At 40.6% G+C, this 19,370-nt stretch overlaps 2 protein-coding genes across 3 annotated transcripts in view; both read left to right on the top strand.

Moving 5' to 3' along the window:
• Positions 1-4,132: 4,132 nt before the first annotated feature.
• On the top strand, positions 4,133-17,480 carry LOC115439239 (uncharacterized). Of its 2 annotated transcripts, none has more exons than XM_030163058.1 (8): positions 4,133-4,603; positions 5,720-5,857; positions 8,099-8,188; positions 8,693-8,779; positions 9,252-9,341; positions 12,208-12,306; positions 17,197-17,251; positions 17,346-17,480. In XM_030163058.1, the coding sequence occupies exons 2-8, from the start codon at positions 5,769-5,771 to the stop codon at positions 17,448-17,450; spliced, it is 615 nt and encodes a 204-aa protein (XP_030018918.1). In that variant the 5' UTR covers positions 4,133-4,603; positions 5,720-5,768; the 3' UTR covers positions 17,451-17,480. The 2 variants fall into 2 exon arrangements, with proteins under 2 accessions (XP_030018918.1, XP_030018916.1); XM_030163056.1 differs by having other exon boundaries at positions 8,675-8,779.
• Positions 17,400-19,370, top strand: part of LOC115439237 (NACHT, LRR and PYD domains-containing protein 12-like) — a 20,983-nt gene continuing 19,012 nt past the window's right edge. Inside the window, exon 1 of the mRNA XM_030163051.1 lies at positions 17,400-17,575. Coding sequence (XP_030018911.1) covers positions 17,536-17,575 — 40 coding nt within the window. The 5' untranslated portion in view covers positions 17,400-17,535. The remainder of the gene's footprint in view (positions 17,576-19,370) is intronic.

Genomic DNA, 19,370 nt, shown 5'->3' with positions numbered 1-19,370 from the left:
CCCAAGAAATGTGGAAGAGCTTTGCCAGGTCCTGGGCCTTGTCAACTACGTGGGACGGTTTCTCCCAGACCTGTCAACCAAGTTACATCCAATCACTGAACTGCTCAGGAAGGAGAGCAAGTGGATTTGGGACTATGCACAAGAGCAAGCGTTCAGGGAGGTAAAAACTATGCTTGTATCAGCACCAGCACTTGTGTACTATCATCCTAATAGAGAGACTGTCATTAGTGCAGATGCCAGCAGCTTTGGCTTGGGAGCCACTCTACTACAGGTACATGAGGGTAAGTTAAAGCCAGTAGCTTTCTGTTCCCGCTCTTTAACTGACTCAGAGAAAAGATACTCACAAATTGAGAAAGAGTGTCTAGCTGGTGTATGGGCCTGTGAGAGATTTGCACGGTATGTACAGGGCATGGACAGTTTCTGATTGCAAACAGATCACAAACCACTGGTCGCTTTAATAAACACTTATGACTTGGACAAAGCCCCTCCCAGGTGTCAAAGACTTTTAATGCGTCTTTTGAGGTTTCAGGTGGTTGCAGAGCATGTCCCAGGGAAACAACTGGCCGTAGCGGATGCTCTCTCCAGAAACCCACTGAGCAACACAAGTGACAACAGCACTGACAAAGAGGTACAAGTTTACTTACAATCTGTTGTGTCAAATGCACCCGTGTCACCACAAAAGCTAAGACAAATCCGAGCAGCCACACAACAGGATGAAGAGTTGAAAAAAGTAACCAGCCTAATACAGAAAGGTTGGCCACCCAGACAGTCACTACATCCTAAACTCCATGGCTACTATTCAGCGCGTTCACAACTCTCAGAGGTAGATGGACTGGTTTTGTATCAGGACAGACTAGTCATTCCTGCAGCTCTCAGGCCTGATGTTCTAAAACGCATTCACGAGGGCCATCAAGGACTAACTGAGTGTCGCGCCCAAGCAAGGATGTCAGTATGGTGGCCTCGCATCAGCACAGATATTAGACAGCTTGTTACTACATGCAGATTCTGTATTGAGAACAAACCTTCACAAAGACATGAACCTCTCCTCACTACTCCTCTACCCGAAGGACCCTGGCAGCGTATCGCGGCTGACCTATGTGAGTTTGAGAAACAAAACTATCTGATTGTGACTGCCTACTATTCCAGAGACATTGAGATAAGTCACCTGTCAATCACTTCAAGTAGACAGGTCATTGGTAGACTAAAAAGCATGTTTGTGAGATGGGGAATACCACTGGAGCTAGTTACAGATAATGGCACGCAATTCATGTCCGATGAGTTCAAGCAGTTTTGTGTGGAGTACGGATTCACACACATAACCTCCAGCCCACACTTTCCACAAGCAAATGGTGCTGCAGAGCGTGCTGTCCAGACTGCAAAACGTATCCTGAAACAACCAGACCCGCATTTAGCTCTAATGTGCTACAGAGCTACTCCAAGTACTGCAACTGGTGTGAGCCCAGCAAAGATAATGACAGGCAGACATATCAGAACCACACTACCAATGCTGGAAAACAAAATGCAGAGTGAGCCTGTAAACAAACAAAGAAAGCATTCTACATAAGGACACTCAGACCAAGTCATCCAAGTTCTTCCATGATCGCCACTACTCAGCTCAACAGCTGCCTGAGCTACTGCCTGGACAGGATGTCAAAATAAAGTTGGATGGAGAAAAAGCATGGAAAACTTCAGCTAAAGTCCTCAGCAAGTGTGATGAACCATGTTCTTACTTGGTGAAAATGGATAATTGTACAGTATCACGCAGAAACAGGAGACATCTACAACTTGTTCCAGATCCAACACAGCCACAGGAACTGTCACCAGGGGGCTCCCCAGTAAAACTGTCTAGTAGCCCTCTTGTGATCATTCCTAATGACCAAAATGGTTTGGACACAGGACAATCTGATGAGACTTTAAAACAGCCACAACACTCAACACCACGCAAAGTTGTGCAAGTGACCTCCAGAGGTCGAGCCATAAGAGTTCCTCAGAGGTACACAGATTAAGCTAAGGTCAAAGCTGTTTGAAAGAAAAAAAAGGGGGTTGAACAAATGTGTTTACAGCGAAATGTTATTGTTCTATTCATAAGATTTAACAGAACGCACTGACCTCTGTTACGACACTTCACAAGGTGTGGACCCAAATGCATCGAGACGATGGATCAGTGGTCAAAAAAAAGGATTTATTTTACAAAAGAACTCAAAATCACAAAAAGGTTAACAAAAGGAGAAAGCACAATGTGCTCTAAAAACCCTAATGAGCTAAAAGTGAAGTACAACGTACTCAGTATAAAGCCTAAGGAAGATAACAAGAGGTTCAAGATTCAAGGTTCAAGATACTTAACAATGGTTGGTCTTCACAAGATCACAGAAACGACGCACTGACAAGAGACAAAGGGAACAGGGAGAATATACAAGGGAGGCAGGGATCAAAAACAGGTGTGGACAATAACGAGGGAAACACCAGGTGTAAACAATGAAGGGGAAGGGAAGACAGAGACAAGACTGACCGAGTGCAGACTAAACAGGAAGGAGACTACTCTCACCAAAATAATACAGGAAGAAACAAAAAACCCAAAACTAAATTAACATAAACGACGACGCATGACACTGTCACCATTGTAACTGACTCCCAGGACTTTTATTATTATTTTTCTGACACAGTACTCTATTTTACAAGTGTGCATTTGTGCCTGTCTGTGCAATAACTGTTTTATGTGTTTTAGCTGTGTTTCTGTTTTTGTTCATGTCTTTTTTTTTCAACTCTGTGACTCAGGGAAACGCACAAGAATTCCAATGTACCTATACTGTATCTGTGCAGATGGTAAATAAATTCTATTCTATTCTATTCTATTCTATTCTATTCTATTCTATTCTATTCTATTCTATTCTATTCTCTGTGAACAGAACCTGCTCACTGGCAGCTTTTCTACAGAAATCCTGAGGTTCACCTGACTCCACCCACATCAAACACACTGTTAGACATGCATTATCCGAACAAACACCATCCCATAGATTTAGAAACACATGTAAGTGTGTGTGTGTGTGTGTGTGTGTGTGCGTGTGTGTGTGTGTTCTTACATTTAATATAGGTACTTGTGTCCTGGTTGGTGACAGGTCCAGAGGACCTCCTTCTAGGGATTCCTTGGACCACAGGTCAGCTCAGGGTTAGGGTTAGGGTAAACCAGAGGCGGAGTGGACCCCTTCTTCAGCCTGGGAGTTTCCTGCCCAAACCGGCCCACTTTTTCCATGGAGGAGGAATTTGAAATAATGTAACAGCAGCTAGCTCTGAGAATGCTTTTGTGTTGTTTATAAGTTCAGGTATATGTTGGTACATTAACAGAAAACACTTCACTTTAACAATATGTTAAATTCAAATTTAAATCAGATACAGATTTATTAGGTAAAAATATGATAAAGATGAAAATGTATTTACCTTTGTACAGGAGCAATAAATTGAAATTAAAATAATTAGAAATTAAAATTACATGTTTCTTCCCAACACAGAGGTGCTCTATTGTTAGGTAGTGGCAGATACAGAAAAAAATGAAGGGGGGGGGGGGGTATATACATACATATATGATATCCTTCTGTGAACTGTCATATTCCTACTTGCTTTGTTTACAGAACATATTGTGCACTACGATCATATTTTACAACACAATATACACTTTAATCTGAATTAACCCTGAATCTTAAATATGAATGTCAGAGCCTGAAAAGTACCAAGACAATCAGATAACAAATAGGGCAATTATTAGTGAATGTAGATCTAGCTCAACAGGTAGAGCTTTAGCCTGTCACACTGAAGGCCCTGGTTTGATTCTTGGTCTGACCAGGTTTACACTAAACTCTTCAGTAGCTTCAGCCCTAACCCTAAAAAGCACAGATTAGAGTACTTTTGGATTTCTTAAAGAGCATAGGTTAGGGTACTTTTGGATTTCTATAAGAGCTCAGGTTAGAGTTCTTTAGCTCAGGTTACAGTACTTCTATAGGACTTGGGGACTCTGGGGGTTTATTGTGGGATCAGATGCGTTTGTGTGAATGGATGCAGGGGTATGTTATTGTGATCCATAATTTATTATTGATACTATGGGGATTAAGAATGTAATTCTACTGTCTGACCCAAGAAGAGAAGAAAACTTCTGTTGTTGTTAATGTTTACGTCAATGTCCGTTAGTTTCAGTTTCATTTCTGAGTTTTGGCGCATGCGCACTTTGCGCACTACGCCTCCGAGTCTCGGGTCTTTAAATGTAGGTTTGTCGTAAGTTTCTGTAAATCTGTGTCTGATTTCCTCTGTAATCCTCTTCTTTTCTATCACCTGTATCATGTGATGGTGAAATCATTTTCAGTGGGAGCTGACTGGGTTGGTCCGTGGGTCCGTGGGGTTAAACCGGGTCAGACAGGTCTGTACGCAGATCCAGGAAGAGGACCAACAGCCTGAGCTGAGTGGATCTGAAAACTGAGGTAAACATTCACCAGTCTAACACTGGTGTCAGCTGTGTAAGGCCAGACATGGACTGAGCTAAGCCGAACCCGGACCCTGAGCCAAAGACCAGGACCACAGAAGAACCCGGACCATGAGAAAACACCTCCACCAGTAGGTTAGTTGGTTTAAAGTTCTGATGTCCACACATCTGTTAGGGTTAGGGTCATCACACAACTGTATTTACATCCAATCTACAGGGTGTCCCATAAGTCTCCATACATAGGAAAAATAAACGTTTCTTGACATAAACCATTTTTATTTATATAATATGCTCTATATGACTGCCATTTTGTCGGGAACACATTTCAATGCGTGTTCTCCACTGCTGAAGAACTATAAAGAAGAAATATAAAGAAATACATGTTAGAACCATATATGTATGGAATGTATTATGTCTCCTATGTATGGAGACTTATGGGACACCCTGTATATGTGAACAGCAGAAAAAACAGATGAAAGGTGGTAGTTAGTGTCAGATAAAAGGTGGTAGTTAGTGTCAGATAAAAGGTGGTAGTTAGTGTCAGATAAAAGGTGGTAGTTAGTGTCAGATAAAAGGTGGTAGTTATTGTCAGATAAAAGGTGGTAGTTAGTATCAGATAAAGGGTTAGAGTTAGTGGGATACTTCTTCACTTTGAGATGAGCTGAAAGTGACATTTTTAAAGATGTCATTTTAAGGCAGAAGGTCATTTCGCTGAACTTTTAAAAATTAAAATTAAATAAATGAACTAGAAGCACTCGGAGAGCGCAGACCTCCGCCAAGGCTGATCAGTGCCCCCCCCCCCCCGCCAAGGAGGTTATGTTTTTGCCAGGGTTTGTTTGTTTGTCTGTCTGTCTGTTTGTCTGTCCGTTAGTGTGCAACATAACTCAAAAAGTTATGGACAGATTTTGATGAAATTTTCTGGTCTGCACCCCCCCCCCCAATCACCACCAAAATTTAATCATTTCTTCCTTATCCCATTTCCAACAAACCCTGAAAATTTCATCAAAATCTGTCCATAACTTTTTGAGTTATGTTGCACACTAACGGACAGACAAACAAACAAACCCTGGCAAAAACATAACCTCCTTGGCGGAGCTATAATACAAGGAAATGGGCATTAGGGTGGGCTTTGGTTTCCCAACAGTTGATGTCGGTCTTTGTCTTTTGTGACATGATCAAATGCCCTACTGCATGTGTTCTAATGTGGGGTTTAAAGGTGTGATGTATGAAACCTGAACTTCTTCTTTCTAGTTCATCCAGGGCTCAGAGGTGAACCCCCTTTCCCCTCCACCCCTCCACCATGGAGAAGACAGCTGAACACACAGAGGAGGGGCTCTCATCCTCCCAAAGCATTGTGGGGAGGGATGATGGGTACCACGCAGCGGAAAGGTCAGTTGGAAAACACAGATGACGACACATCCAGGTGTATTTAAATCCAATGGTTCGACAGTTTTTTATTTGTGACCAACTAGCGCTGCTTCTACTGGACTTTAGAACGGCTCTGAAACCACAGTTACATCCTAATTGTCAGATACTCGGGAACCACAAAATGTGAAGTTTGGAGAATGTAGTTTACATTTACATTTATGCATTTGGCAGACACTTTTTTCCAAAAATGACTTACAGGGGAAAACCAGAATTTAAAAAAAAAAATAAATAAATAAAATAAAATGAAATGAAATACAAGAATAGATTAAAGACATAAAGCAGCTGTACAATTAAAAACAGTGTTGTACAGAAGATTAAAAAAGCTAAATGATATACTAAAATACAAGAATAGATTAAGAAGACATAAAAACAGCTGTACAATTAAAACAGTGAAATAAAAATACCAAGTAAAACAACAGAATAAACATAATAATACATTTAAAATGGAATGTTTGAAAGTGCTAGGACAGGAGGTACTCTTGGAAGAGCTGGGTCTTCGGGAGCTTCTTGAAGATAGGCAGGGACGCCCCTTAATCTAAGGTAGATAGGTAGGTAATAACCTATAAACAATGACAACTCCAAACATTTCTCTATGTTCTAGAGTCAAAACAAGTAAAAAAAAAAAAAAAAATACATGATGGAAATGTTTGCATCTACATAGTATCCTCTAAAGAAATGTGAATAATATAATCTTCCAGGAACAACCTAAAATTTCTTTAGAAATCTAAGTGCAAATTTAACAATATTCTGCCTCAGTTTATCATTTACACATGTACATTATAATGTACAGATCACAGTGGATCTACAAACACACACAACATTTAAGAACAGGCAGAATATTGGTCCAATTACACTGATTTATATTAAGACATTTAATTTTTTTCATATTTGTTCAAATTATTGGCAACTCTTTGTTTCGGTTTGTTTATATGTCACAATTACGAGCTAAGACTTTATCTTCAGCAGGTTAAACAAGATCCTGGGCCAACAGCACAAACACACACCAGAAATTAATAGAAAGAGTTTCATTCTCTTTTCAGTAATGCAGTTAAACAGTGGCCTTTTTAGTCAGGGAAGTGGCAGTAAAACAAACGAACAAACAAAAGAAACCCCACTTAAAACCAGATAACCACAGTCTAAGAGAAAATTAGAGTAAGGTAAAATAGTGAGCTCTACAGACTGTGGTTCAGCCATACATCAAAATTCAGTGTAGGGCCATGGAGGCCAGGCACGAGTCCAGTAGACCAAATGCACAGGTTTCCCATGGTCAACCAACGGCCTTGAATGCATCTTCCTTCTCACTCCAGCGTCCCCTGCCTTTGTCTGTGAGGTGAAGCTGTGGTACAAACAAAATGCCATTAGTGACTGACCATAAGACAAAGGCAACACTCCGCATCCGTCCAATCCAATGCCGACATTCCTTTAACTTATCCATATCAGGCATGTCAGTCACAAAGGCGTCCTCGATCCGCACAGTCGCAGTTTCATCATTCGGAGGTTCACGCCAGCACCTGGCAGCTGCAGCAGCAATACCACCATATGATATTATATGGATGAAACAAACATGACGCGGAAACGGCTAGAACTCCGTTTCCCACAATGCACATCGTGACAAAACTCCGAAGATCCCCGAGTTCCCTCCCAGCTCTGTTTGTAAACACATGGTTTGTTCATGGTGGATGGCACTAAAAAATTGTTCACCGTGAGGGAAGAGATTCAGGTGAGTAATGATAGATTAAGACTTACAGATTCATGAAACTGAGGATATGACTGAGGTTTGACAGATTTGATGAAAAATTGGTCATGAAAGTCTCCCGCACCTTTAACAAATAACAAATCTCTAGAGATAATAGAAAATCCTGGTGTGTGTACCCCGCTTTAGTCATGTGCCTTTGTGTCCTTAAGAAAGCTCACCCACCTTGCCTCCAGTGTCACTCACACTGGTGAAGTGTGAGTAGGAGGGGCCATTTGGTGCAAATTGGAAGCCACACTTCTGTCATCCTGACCCCACCCCCCCCTGCCCCAGGGCAGCTGTGGATACAGATGTAGTTTACCACCACCAGAGTGTGAATGTGAGACTGAATGAATGATGGATCAATAATGTAAAGGGTCCCTTGAAGCTCCATAGAAGCCTAATCCATAATTATTATAATACCAATGCAGTATCTGGTGTAAGGTCTAACCATAACTCTAACCCACCAGGGTCCAGCAGAGACCACGTTCCCCTGTACAGAGCTGTGTGTCCTTGAAGAGCGACCAGTCCATGGATCCTCCGTTCCATTTCAAACACAGGTAGGACTGTGTTCTACGTTTACCATCATCAATCACCTGAAATGGAAAAACAAACACAAATAGCACGCAAAGACCAAATAGAATCCCATTAGAAACAATAGAGCTACACAAATGCACACAACTGTTGTGGTTGTTGTTTCAGCTGGTTCTGGAATTGTCAGTTTCAGACGATTTTATTATTTTGTTTCATCTGTTCAGATATTAATTGAAATGAATCAAAGTACATAATTGATAGATTAATCAGTTACAAAAATAACCGGTAGCTGTAGCTCTACATAAGACTAAAAGTAAAGACTAGAATAAAACTGTTAAAATGAACACACATCAGAGCCCAGTTACAAATCCTTCTGATATTTGCATTTGTACATTTGTTTGATTTCTAAATCACATGTTTTTGCACTGACTCTAGTGTTTAGGGTTAGTGGTGTATAGTGGTTAGTGTTAGTGATGTATAATTTATAGATTGTGTTGTTGGTATGAATGCAGTGTGTGCCATACTTCCAGGGATTCCAGGACCCTGCAGAGGTCTCAGAGCTGGGAGTCTCTGAAGAGTGACTGGTCCATGGAGCCTCCGTTCCATTTCAAACACAGGTAGGACAACATTCACAAAAGGTTGGAATCTAAAACTCAGACCCAGGACCCAGGATCTGGGCTGTCATTTCTTTGTGCGTTTATATAAGTAATTATTTAATTTAGTTTGATTTAATTTAATTTGATTAATATGAACATCACAAGTACATTGATGGTGAGGGTTTGTGATGTATAGCGGTTAGGGTTAGTGGTGACATCATTAAATGTCCTGACAATTATTTTCATTCACAAATTTTTATTTTTTTCACTTCCTTGCCTGCTACCCACCTGCATTTTGTTTAGTTTTACCTGGGTCTGTACCCACAAAAATAACCGTTTGGAGGGACCATTTGGTGCAAATTGGCAGCCACACTTCTGTCATCCTGACCCCACCCCCCCACTGCCCCAGGGCAGCTGTGGATACACATGTCATTTACCACCACCAGAGTGTGAATGTGAGACTGAATGAATGACCCTAACTCTAACCCACCAGGGTCCAGCAGAGACCACGTTCCCCTGTACAGAGCTGTGTGTCCTTGAAGAGCGACCAGTCCATGGATCCTCCGTTCCATTTCAAACACAGGTAGGACTGTGTTCTATGTTTACCATCATCAAAAACCTGAAATGGAAAAACAAACACAAATAGCACACAAAGACAGAGCAGAATCACATCAGAAACACTAGAGCTACACAAATGCACACAACTGTTGTGGTTGTTGTTTCAGCTGGTTCTGGAATTGTCAGTTTCAGACGATTTTATTATTTTGTTTCATCTATTCAAATAAACATTGAAATGAATCAAAGTACATAACTGATAGATTAATCAGTTACAAAAATAACTAAGACTGTTAAAATGAACACATATCAGAACCCAGTGACAAATCCTTCTGATATTTGCATTTATACATTTGTTTGATTTCTAAATGACATGTTATTGCACTAACTCTAGTGGTTTGGGTTAGTGGTGTATAGTGGTTTGGGTTAATGTGGGTTAGGGTTAATGTGGATGAGGGTTGATGATGGTTAGTTTTAATGTGCATTAGGTTTAGTGTACTTTAGGGTTAATGTGGGTTAGGGTCAGTGTGGATTAGTGTTATTATGGGTTAGGTGTGGTTTAGGGTAGGGCTGACACATTATGGACAAAATTTCATATCTTGATATTCATGCCAGATATCTCAATATCGATACGATACGATATGACTACGGGTTTGGTGAAAACCAAGCATTTGTCAGAAAAATACAAACATCATAGTACAAAAGAATGTGGAAAGTGCAGTTTTATTTATAAGAACTCACTGCCAGTCATCAGTATAAGGTTTGTAGTTGGCTGGCCTTAGTGGTGCATTCAAGGGCAATCGTAAAAATTAAATTTGTTGTGACTTCCAGAGCTGTACATGCAGGGCGAGCGCAGGGGAAATCTATATCGTTTATATCATTGCTTTTTCGATATTAATATCTTGAATGTTCATATCTAGATATAGATACGATAACGACATATCTTTCAGCCCTAGTTTAGGGTTAATGTGGGTTAGGGTTAATGTGGGCTAGGGTTAGTGTGGCTTGGAGTTAATTTGGGTTAGGGTTATTGTGGGGTACAATGAATGTGGTTTAGGGTTAATGTGGGTTAGGGCTGGTGTGGGTTAGGGTTAATGTGGGTTAGGGCTGGTGTGGGTTAGGGTTAATGTGGGTTAGGGTTAGTATGGGTTAGGGTTAATGTGGTTTAGAGTTAGTGTGGGTTAGGGTTAATTTGGGTTAGGGTGGGTTAGGGTTAGTGTGGGTTAGGGTTAGTGTGGTTCAGGGTTAATGTGGGTTAGTGTTAGTGTACCTTAGGGTTAATGTGGGTTAGGGTTATTGTGGGGTACAATGAATGTGGTTTAGGGTTAATGTGGGTTAGGGCTGGTGTGGGTTAGGGTTAATGTGGGTTAGGGCTGGTGTGGGTTAGGGTTAATGTGGGTTAGGGTTAGTATGGGTTGGGGTTAATGTAGGTTAGGGTTAGTGTACTTTAGGGTTAATATGGGTTAGGGTTAATGTGGGTTATGGTTTGTGTACCTAAGGGCTCATGTGGGTTAGGGTTAATGTGGGTTAGGGTTAGTGTGGGTCAGAGTTAGTGTACCTTAGGGTTAGTGTGGGTTAAGGTTAGTGTGGGTCAGGGTTAATGTGGGTTAGGGTTAATGTGGTTTAGAGTTAGTGTGGGTTAGGGTTAATTTGGGTTAGGGTGGGTTAGGGTTAGTGTGGGTTAGGGTTAGTGTGGTTCAGGGTTAATGTGGGTTAGTGTTAGTGTACCTTAGGGTTAATGTGGGTTAGGGTTATTGTGGGGTACAATGAATGTGGTTTAGGGTTAATGTGGGTTAGGGCTGGTGTGGGTTAGGGTTAATGTGGGTTAGGGCTGGTGTGGGTTAGGGTTAATGTGGGTTAGGGTTAGTATGGGTTGGGGTTAATGTAGGTTAGGGTTAGTGTACTTTAGGGTTAATATGGGTTAGGGTTAATATGGGTTATGGTTTGTGTACCTAAGGGCTCATGTGGGTTAGGGTTAATGTGGGTTAGGGTTAGTGTGGGTCAGAGTTAGTGTACCTTAGGGTTAGTGTGGGTTAAGGTTAGTGTGGGTTAGGGTTAATGTGGTTTAGAGTTAGTGTGGGTTAGGGTTAATGTGGGTTAGGGTGGGTTAGGGTTAGGGTGGGTTAGGGTTAGTGTGGTTCAGGGTTAATGTGGGTTAGTGTTAGTGTACCTTAGGGTTAATGTGGGTTAGGATTAATGTGGTTTAGGGTTAGTGTGTCTTAGGGTTAATGTGGGTTAGGGTTATTTTTTACTAATACTAATATGACCTACATTTCTGTATATATTTCTAGATTTTATTGACACCCAAATGACAATGCAACAGAAATCAGTTAATTTTATTTTGGGATTAGTCTTGGTGTGTAGGTCTGTGCAGACAAGAAGACACAAGGTAGAAATAAAACCAGAGAAGAATCAAGTAACACATGCAGAAGGAGGGAGTGTAAAGCAGTAAGATTAGTGTTTAAAACCGAATATCAGAGGGAAGAAAAAAATTACAATTTATGAGCGTATTTGATAGAATATGCATCTTAAATAAACCTGAAGCCACTTTACAGTAAAAAGAAATCTATTCATGCCTGAATTTGATTTCTGTTCTTTTTTTGTGTGTTTGTATTTTTAGTTCAATAAGAAGTTTTCAAAATGCTTTATCTAAAAATTCTGACAGCCCAAAACAAATCCCCTTAACAAAGGTTTTTGTTGAAGGTGAAGTGGGGTTTGTCACCACAGATTATACATCTAACCTTTAATCAGAATTTCATCTAAATGTCCCTCTGAGTTGATTCGACATTACGCCTCTTGTGAAATAGTTATTATCAGAAGCTTTAGTCTCATGAACTGAAAATTGCAGTTGTAATTACTTAAATTTTAATCCTGTTTTTTTCTATTTCTATCAGAATTGTGCAAAGACCCCTGAGCTGTGAGTCCCTGAAGAGTGACTGGTCCATGGAAGCTGGTCCTGTGTCCTTCACATGTGGACAGACCTCCAATCAAAGGTTCGAGTTTAACACATAAAACAAATGGTTTGTTTTACGAGTCTGAGTCCACATGCCCAACATTTCCAATCCTGAATATCCCCCATATCATCTTGTAGTATAATGTTTTTTTAGATGTACGATGTGCTGAAGTTTAATGCTTTAGGGTTAGAACATGTTTAAAATGTATTTGTAATTATAGGTTGGAAAACAATATTATTAATACACACATCTGAATAAGGTGGAAGGATTTAAAATACGGGTTCAAGGTCACCATATAAAATGATTACTGCATGCCATATCTATCTTATATATATAAAAAAAAAAAAAAAAAAACGTGTGAAGAAACATATAGGCCAATTAAAACGAAAACAAAGACATGTAAAGGAACTAACACCTAATGGAGTCAGCCCAGGATCATTTGGGCTGTTTTAAAAAACAGTAAAAAGAACAGTCAAGATATAGTGGTGCAGTAAGACTGGGTTTTTTATTTTCTTTTTTGAACTTATTTACATTTTAACAACATAGAGAAACAATTATACAGCAAAATGGACTGAGTAAACATCCATCCATCTTCTGAACTGCTTTATCCTTGAGAGGATGGAGGGGGCGGAGCCTGGAGCTATGTATGGGCGAAGGTGGGGTTGGACATGTCGCCTTTCATCACAGGGCTGAAATATAGAGACAAACAACCGATCACTGTCACATTCACATCTATGGGCGATTTAGATGAACCAATAACCCTATTAGTGCATGTGTTCGGATAGTGGGAGGAGCCAGAGAACCCAGAGAAAACCCACGCAAACATGGGGAGAACATGCAAACTCCACACAGAAAGGTCTTGGTGTTGGAAGGGAACTCAGGACAGGGTTACCTGACCCTGACTCTGACCCTAACTCTAACTTGGAATGGAACTCAGGACCTTCTAGTGCACAGGTGTCAAACATGTGGCCCGGGGGCCAAATCCGGCTCACCAAAGGGTCCAGTCCGGCCCTTGGGAGGAATTTGTGAAATGCTAAAATTCCACTAAGATATTAACAATCCTTTTAGTTCAGGTTCCACATTCGAACCAATTCAATCTCAAAAGGGTCAGATCAGTCAAATACTCCCCAATAATCTATAAATACTCATAATTCCAAATGTTTCTCTTTGTAAATGTAAATATTTTCATGTATTTACACTAAAACAAAGTATAATTTCACAACAAATGTGAATAACCTGAAATGTCTTAAGAGAAATAAGTGCAATTTTAACAATATTCCACCTGCTACTAAATGTTCTGTGTATTTTAGACCTACTGTGATATGTAAGTTATATATTATGTACATGTGTAAATGATCAACTGAAGCATATTACATAAATTGCACTTATTTTTTCAGTTTGTTCATGTTATTCATAATGTTTGAAAGGATAGTTTGTAGATGTAAACATTTTCATAATGTAATTTTACTTTTTTTACTCTAAAACATAGAGAAAAGTTTGGAGTTGACATTACTTATATATTATTATGTTATTATTTTACTGGTTCGGCCCACTGCAGATCAAATTTAGCTGAATGTGGCCCCTGAACTAAAATGAGTTTGACACCCCTGTTTTAGTGAGTAAGCATGAGAGAGAGAAAGAAAGAAAGAGAGCAGTTGATGTAAACTCTGATTCAGGAACTCTTTCCACTTTCTTCAGTATCTTTCACATTTTTCAGTAAGATTCAAAAGAAAAAAAGGGTTATTTCATGACATGACCATCACCTGAGCCAGGTAAACATGACCTTGGAAACCACCCAGAAACGGTAGAACTAGCCCACAACAGGACGAGCTGATGGTGTCATGTGATCCGATGGCCAAAGGGCTTTAGTCCAGTGGTGTAACTTTGTAAATGGTCTGAAATGATCATTGACCTGGACAACAGTGGTTCAGAGGTGAATAAAATGCTTGTGCTGTTTAACTTACAGACACTGTGAATCACTCTCAGTAAACACACAGTAAACAGTAAAACTCCTTTGCTTTGAATGCTGACTCCTCCAGATGATTTCTGAACACAAATAAGAAGTTTTTGAGCAGCAGATCAAAGTCAGGTCTTGGACTTTGGCCCCTGATTTGGGTCTTCGGTTCCACATTAATCTAAGGGTCCATTTTTGGACAATACGGTGAGATAGCAATCCACCCATCATCAGTTTGTGTAAGAGGTAACTGTGAGGTCACCCACTGGTTTTTCAACATGAGGGTTAGGGGTCATTATGAAGCTTTTACAGTTCTGTTAGTCATGGTAGTGCTAATGCTAATCATTATCATAACACTTAAACACCCACAATTATTTTTATCACAACAACAATTTTTTGTCTTTCCCAGGTGATTAACGGCATTTATTATAATATCAGTAAAATCTGTATTTTGTATTTTTCAATGTAAATTATGTATTTTCCTCTATTTAATTTAATCTGATAATGTAGGTGTTCATTAAAGCTCAGAGTAAATCCAGAGGTTCTTATATAAAAACAGATAAAACTGAATAAACACTGTCTTTTTCAGTCCATTCTCTTATTAACTAAACATAAACCCAGCGTGTCCATCCACTGACATTGATCCAACTCCATGGGTTTTACTGGTCAATCAATGTTGTAGACCAGAGGTCACTAACAGGTGGACCGCTGTCCCATACAGACCTGGACCTACAGTCAGTGGTGGGGCGCGGTGCAGGTTTTGTAGTCTTTGAGGGAGTGGTTTAGTGGTTGAGGAAACGCACAGACCAGTTACATGCATGTAAAGCATCCCACATCATCCCACTCAGCCAATCAGATCTGTGCATTCAAGGTGCCAGTCCAGACGCCGACCAACAACTAGACTGCCCAGTCCAGGCTCAGACCAACCACTGGACCCCCCCAGTCCAGGCTCAGATCAACCACTGGACCACCCAGTCCAGGCTCAGACCAACCACTGGACCCCCCAGTCCAGGCTCAGACCAACCACTGGACCCCCCAGTCCAGGCTCAGACCAACCACTGGACCACCCAGTACAGGCTTAGACCAACCACTGGACCCCCCAGTCCAGGCTCAGTTCCACAGTACCACCACACCCTGATCACACACATGTAGGATCCTCCTGTTCACCTCAACAGATCTGAGCTTCCTCAGGAAAAACCACCTGGACAGAGCCTTTTTAAACCCAGTGTCAGTGTTCCAGACTCTTCCAGTTCAGTTTACTGTCCACATTTACACATGTATGACCACTGGGACTGACCTTTGATGACCATTGGGACTGACCTTCGATGACCACTGGAGTTGCTGTTTTTTCTTTCTAAAGTCAATAATTAGCTCCTGTGTTTTGTTCACGTTGAGCTGTAAAAAAATGAGAATCCCTCCAGTTCATAGAAGAGTCATTCTCCTCTCTGTTAGCCCCAGTCATCACCCTGAGAAGTCAGGCCCAGGTTTAGGGCAGTGTCATCTGAACATGTCTGCAGATGACAGAGGCACAACTGTACCTATAGTCAGTCGTGTACAGTGTGAATAAGAAGAGTCATAAAACAGTGCCTTGCGGAGCTCCAGTTTGGAACAGAGCTGCCAGTGGTTTCCAGGTGTTGGTAGGTAGTGTGGAGCATATCCAGTAAGGCATCATCCACACACACACTCTTCCTGTAAACAAACTGGAGTGGGTCCTGGAATGAAGCTACTTGTTTCCTTAGCTGACAAAGAACAACCCTGTCGAAACATTTCATAATGTGTGATTTCAGTGCAACAGGTGTCAGATTAGACGAGGTACAGCTGACATTTGCCTTTTTTGGGATAGGCACCAAACAAGAAGTTTTCCACATGGCAGGAATTTTAACACTTGACAAAGACAGTGTAAATATAGAATGCAAAACCCAGCTCAGTTGCTCAGTGCAGACTTTGAGGGTGTGAGGATGAACCCCATCTGGCCCTGCAGACTTACTGGGCCTCAAAGACTGAAGCTGCTGCTGGACATCACTGACATTCAAAACCATAACAGGACTAGACTTTCCATACCATCAGCTGCCAAAGCTGAAAACAATTTACAATTTTCATGTGTAAAATCAATTTCATCAAATTGCGCAAAATATTGATTAATTTCATTCACATTTATCTCTTGTACACTGGGCTTACTAGAACCATATCCAGTTATAGTTTTCATACTGTCCCAGTATAAAAGGGAAGCAGACTCGGTGAGTGTGTGTGTGTGTGTGTGTGTGTGTCTAGCTGAGAGGTTATTCAACTGAAAATGACCCTGGAATTTATTTAGAAAGAAAGGAATGAACTGGACCAGAGGATCTAGAACCTGGGTTTCCCCACAGGTCAACATACTACTTGTTATTTATTTTCTCTTATTTTGAAATGCAGCGCTACTTTTATTTAATTTATGAGGGAATGTGACACATATCTGCAGTCATACATAAATGTTCAGTTCTATGTTGTGTGACAATAAATATTGTCAGTTTTTTAATTGTACTGAATTCATTTGATTTGTCAGTCAGGTATTGATTACATTCAAATATTGTTACGACTACCAGGTTACTTAAATATATAACACACTAAACAGTTAAGCGTTCTGATCTTCTGCACCTTTGCTTCAAGGCATTTTGTCTAACTGGGCCTGTTTACATTTGAGTTGACTAGTCCTGGTCTATGGGAACCAGGGCTTCATGGAGCCGACACCATCAGCTCTATTACACTTCAAAGCACAGTCTCTGCCTCATTGTGGAGCTGCGGTCCTTACCACTCATCAGTGCAATGCTTGGAGACATTTTAGATGTGAAAAATGACCTTTGTGTGACCTTTCAGTTGTGGTGTTAAATGTCAATGAGAAATGATCTCTCAAATGACTAGAAATTGTAATGTTGACTGTAGTGAATGAATGTACACTTTTGGACACAGCTTATATTTGTGTGTGTGTTTTGATTTAGTGACCAGCAGAGGTCAGAGGTCACATGTCCAACCGACCAGGGCTCAGTATTGGCGGTGGGTATTACATAAGCACATTTTCTGCAACAAGGCTCTGGACCTGTGGACTTCTCGCTCTATACATTTGTGTGTTTATTCTTTTCTGCTGCAGCTGCTTGAGGAGAAGATGGTTGCATTCGTGAAGAAGGAACTGAAGTTTTTTTTCCAGGCTCCTCAGTCCAGATTACCAAGACTTTTCATCAGAGTCCAGAGATGATGGTGCTGAGGTAGACAGTGAGGAGGCGGAGCAGTGTAGGAGCAGCAAGGAGGCTTTGGCCAAGTTTGCAATCCATTTTCTCAGGATGATGAAGCATAATGACCTGGCTGAATGTCTGCAAATCAGTAAGATGCTTTTGCATATGGACATATATTTGCAATTGGTGTATGTTATAATTACAGTCCAGTTTTTCTGTGCATTTTATTTCATGGCTTTGTTTTTCTAAAAGTAATATATTGATATCCATCCTGACTTTTGAAAGAGTGGGCGTTCACTAGAAAATGAACACATAAAACACCAGGTGAAAATAAGCTGCTGTAATATCATTTGTCTTGACTTGCTGAGCTCACTGATGAAGCATATACTCTTCTGTGAAGTAGTCTATGTCAGTGTATTGTCATTGATTCTCATATTAAAGGCCACTCCAAGGCCACATATAGGTACTAACAGTTTGACCAACTTAAATGGCTACTGCATTGCTGCAGTGGAAGAAAAATTTCAAGGTTGTCTGACAACCAACTGTTCAACCATTGCAGTGTAAAGCAACATTGTGTAGATATCAAGCAGTAACCTGCAGAGCTGCAAAATTAAACCAATGCACAAGTTCCAACACTTGCAGTTCCTTGACTGTCCACTTTAGGCTGGCTCCAAATGTCAGTCACTCTCCATAGACCTCCACGTTACAATGACCAGCTTAAAGAAATAAACAGGTTTACAACCTGGTACAAATAACAGTTTTGGTCTCCATAGATCCCTGCTTCATAGATTATTTCCCAGTAGGTGATAGCTGTACAAGGGATGGTTTTTCTTACTATTTATTGTTTAGACTGTATCAAGGCTTATAGTATTAGATCATTTAGAGCATGGTCACGTTAAATGACATATGGGCACAGCTCATTAGCCTGACACTGCTGGACTAATTCTTAAATGTCTCTGAATGCAACTGATTGACCTACAGCCACTCAGAGCAACAAATACAGATAAAAGCCAGCCCATTGTTATATCAAACCTGATCAGACCCACCCTACATCAGATAAGTGGTTGTGAATGTGAATGGCTCTACTAATCCAGGCTGAGCTGAATTCATTTGAATAAGAGCAGTGGCATCTGGTGCATCACACATGAACTTTAATGACATCCCATTCTTAATCTGTAAGGTGTAATGTGGAGTTGGCAAGTACTGTTCTCCTGGAACAGCCAAACCCAGACTGGTCCATGGGATTGGCAGACATACATAGGTGTGATTGTTCAGACCAAAGGACAGTGTACATTGTTCTGGAGTCTAGTGGCGGCTGCTTTACGCTGCTACCTTGGTGATGAAAGGCTTGGATGCAGCTGCTCAAACATGAAAATCCATTCCATGAAGCTCTGTATGCCTGTTCTGGAGCTAATCTGAGGGATACATGAAGTTTGGACGTCTCGAGATATTGACTTGTTGACAACTTCTGTACACTGTGGCCTCAGCATGGACTGATCCCACTCTGGGATTTTACCTCTCCGTAACTGAGTTGTTGTTCCAAATGGCTTCCACTAATTATAAATCCATTAACAGTTGACCATGGAATATTTATATTACTTTGGCTGATTTCAGTCAAGAAGGTCATTGATCACTTTGGCTGATTTCAATCAAATGGTCATTGATCACTTTGATTGAAAGAGAGGATCACTGATCACTTTGCAACATTTCAATCCAAGTGATGATTGAGTATGTTATTAAATGTTGAGTTGTGTTCTGTTGTACTCTCCAAATGTTAAATTGTAAATAGTTGTATTGATTACATACTCCCAGTCAAATATACACTGAATATGTTCTGGACAGATTGGATTAATTACAGTTTTGATGATAGTGTAATTTGATGTGATTATGGTTATTTCATCCATGATGGTTCTATAAACTGTAGACTGTACTAACAGTGAGTT

This window comes from Sphaeramia orbicularis, chromosome 19 (genome assembly GCF_902148855.1).
Source record: "Sphaeramia orbicularis chromosome 19, fSphaOr1.1, whole genome shotgun sequence".
Taxonomy (NCBI): domain Eukaryota; kingdom Metazoa; phylum Chordata; class Actinopteri; order Kurtiformes; family Apogonidae; genus Sphaeramia; species Sphaeramia orbicularis.
Note: the sequence above shows the minus strand (reverse complement) of the source record. Positions and strands in the feature narration are given on the sequence as shown.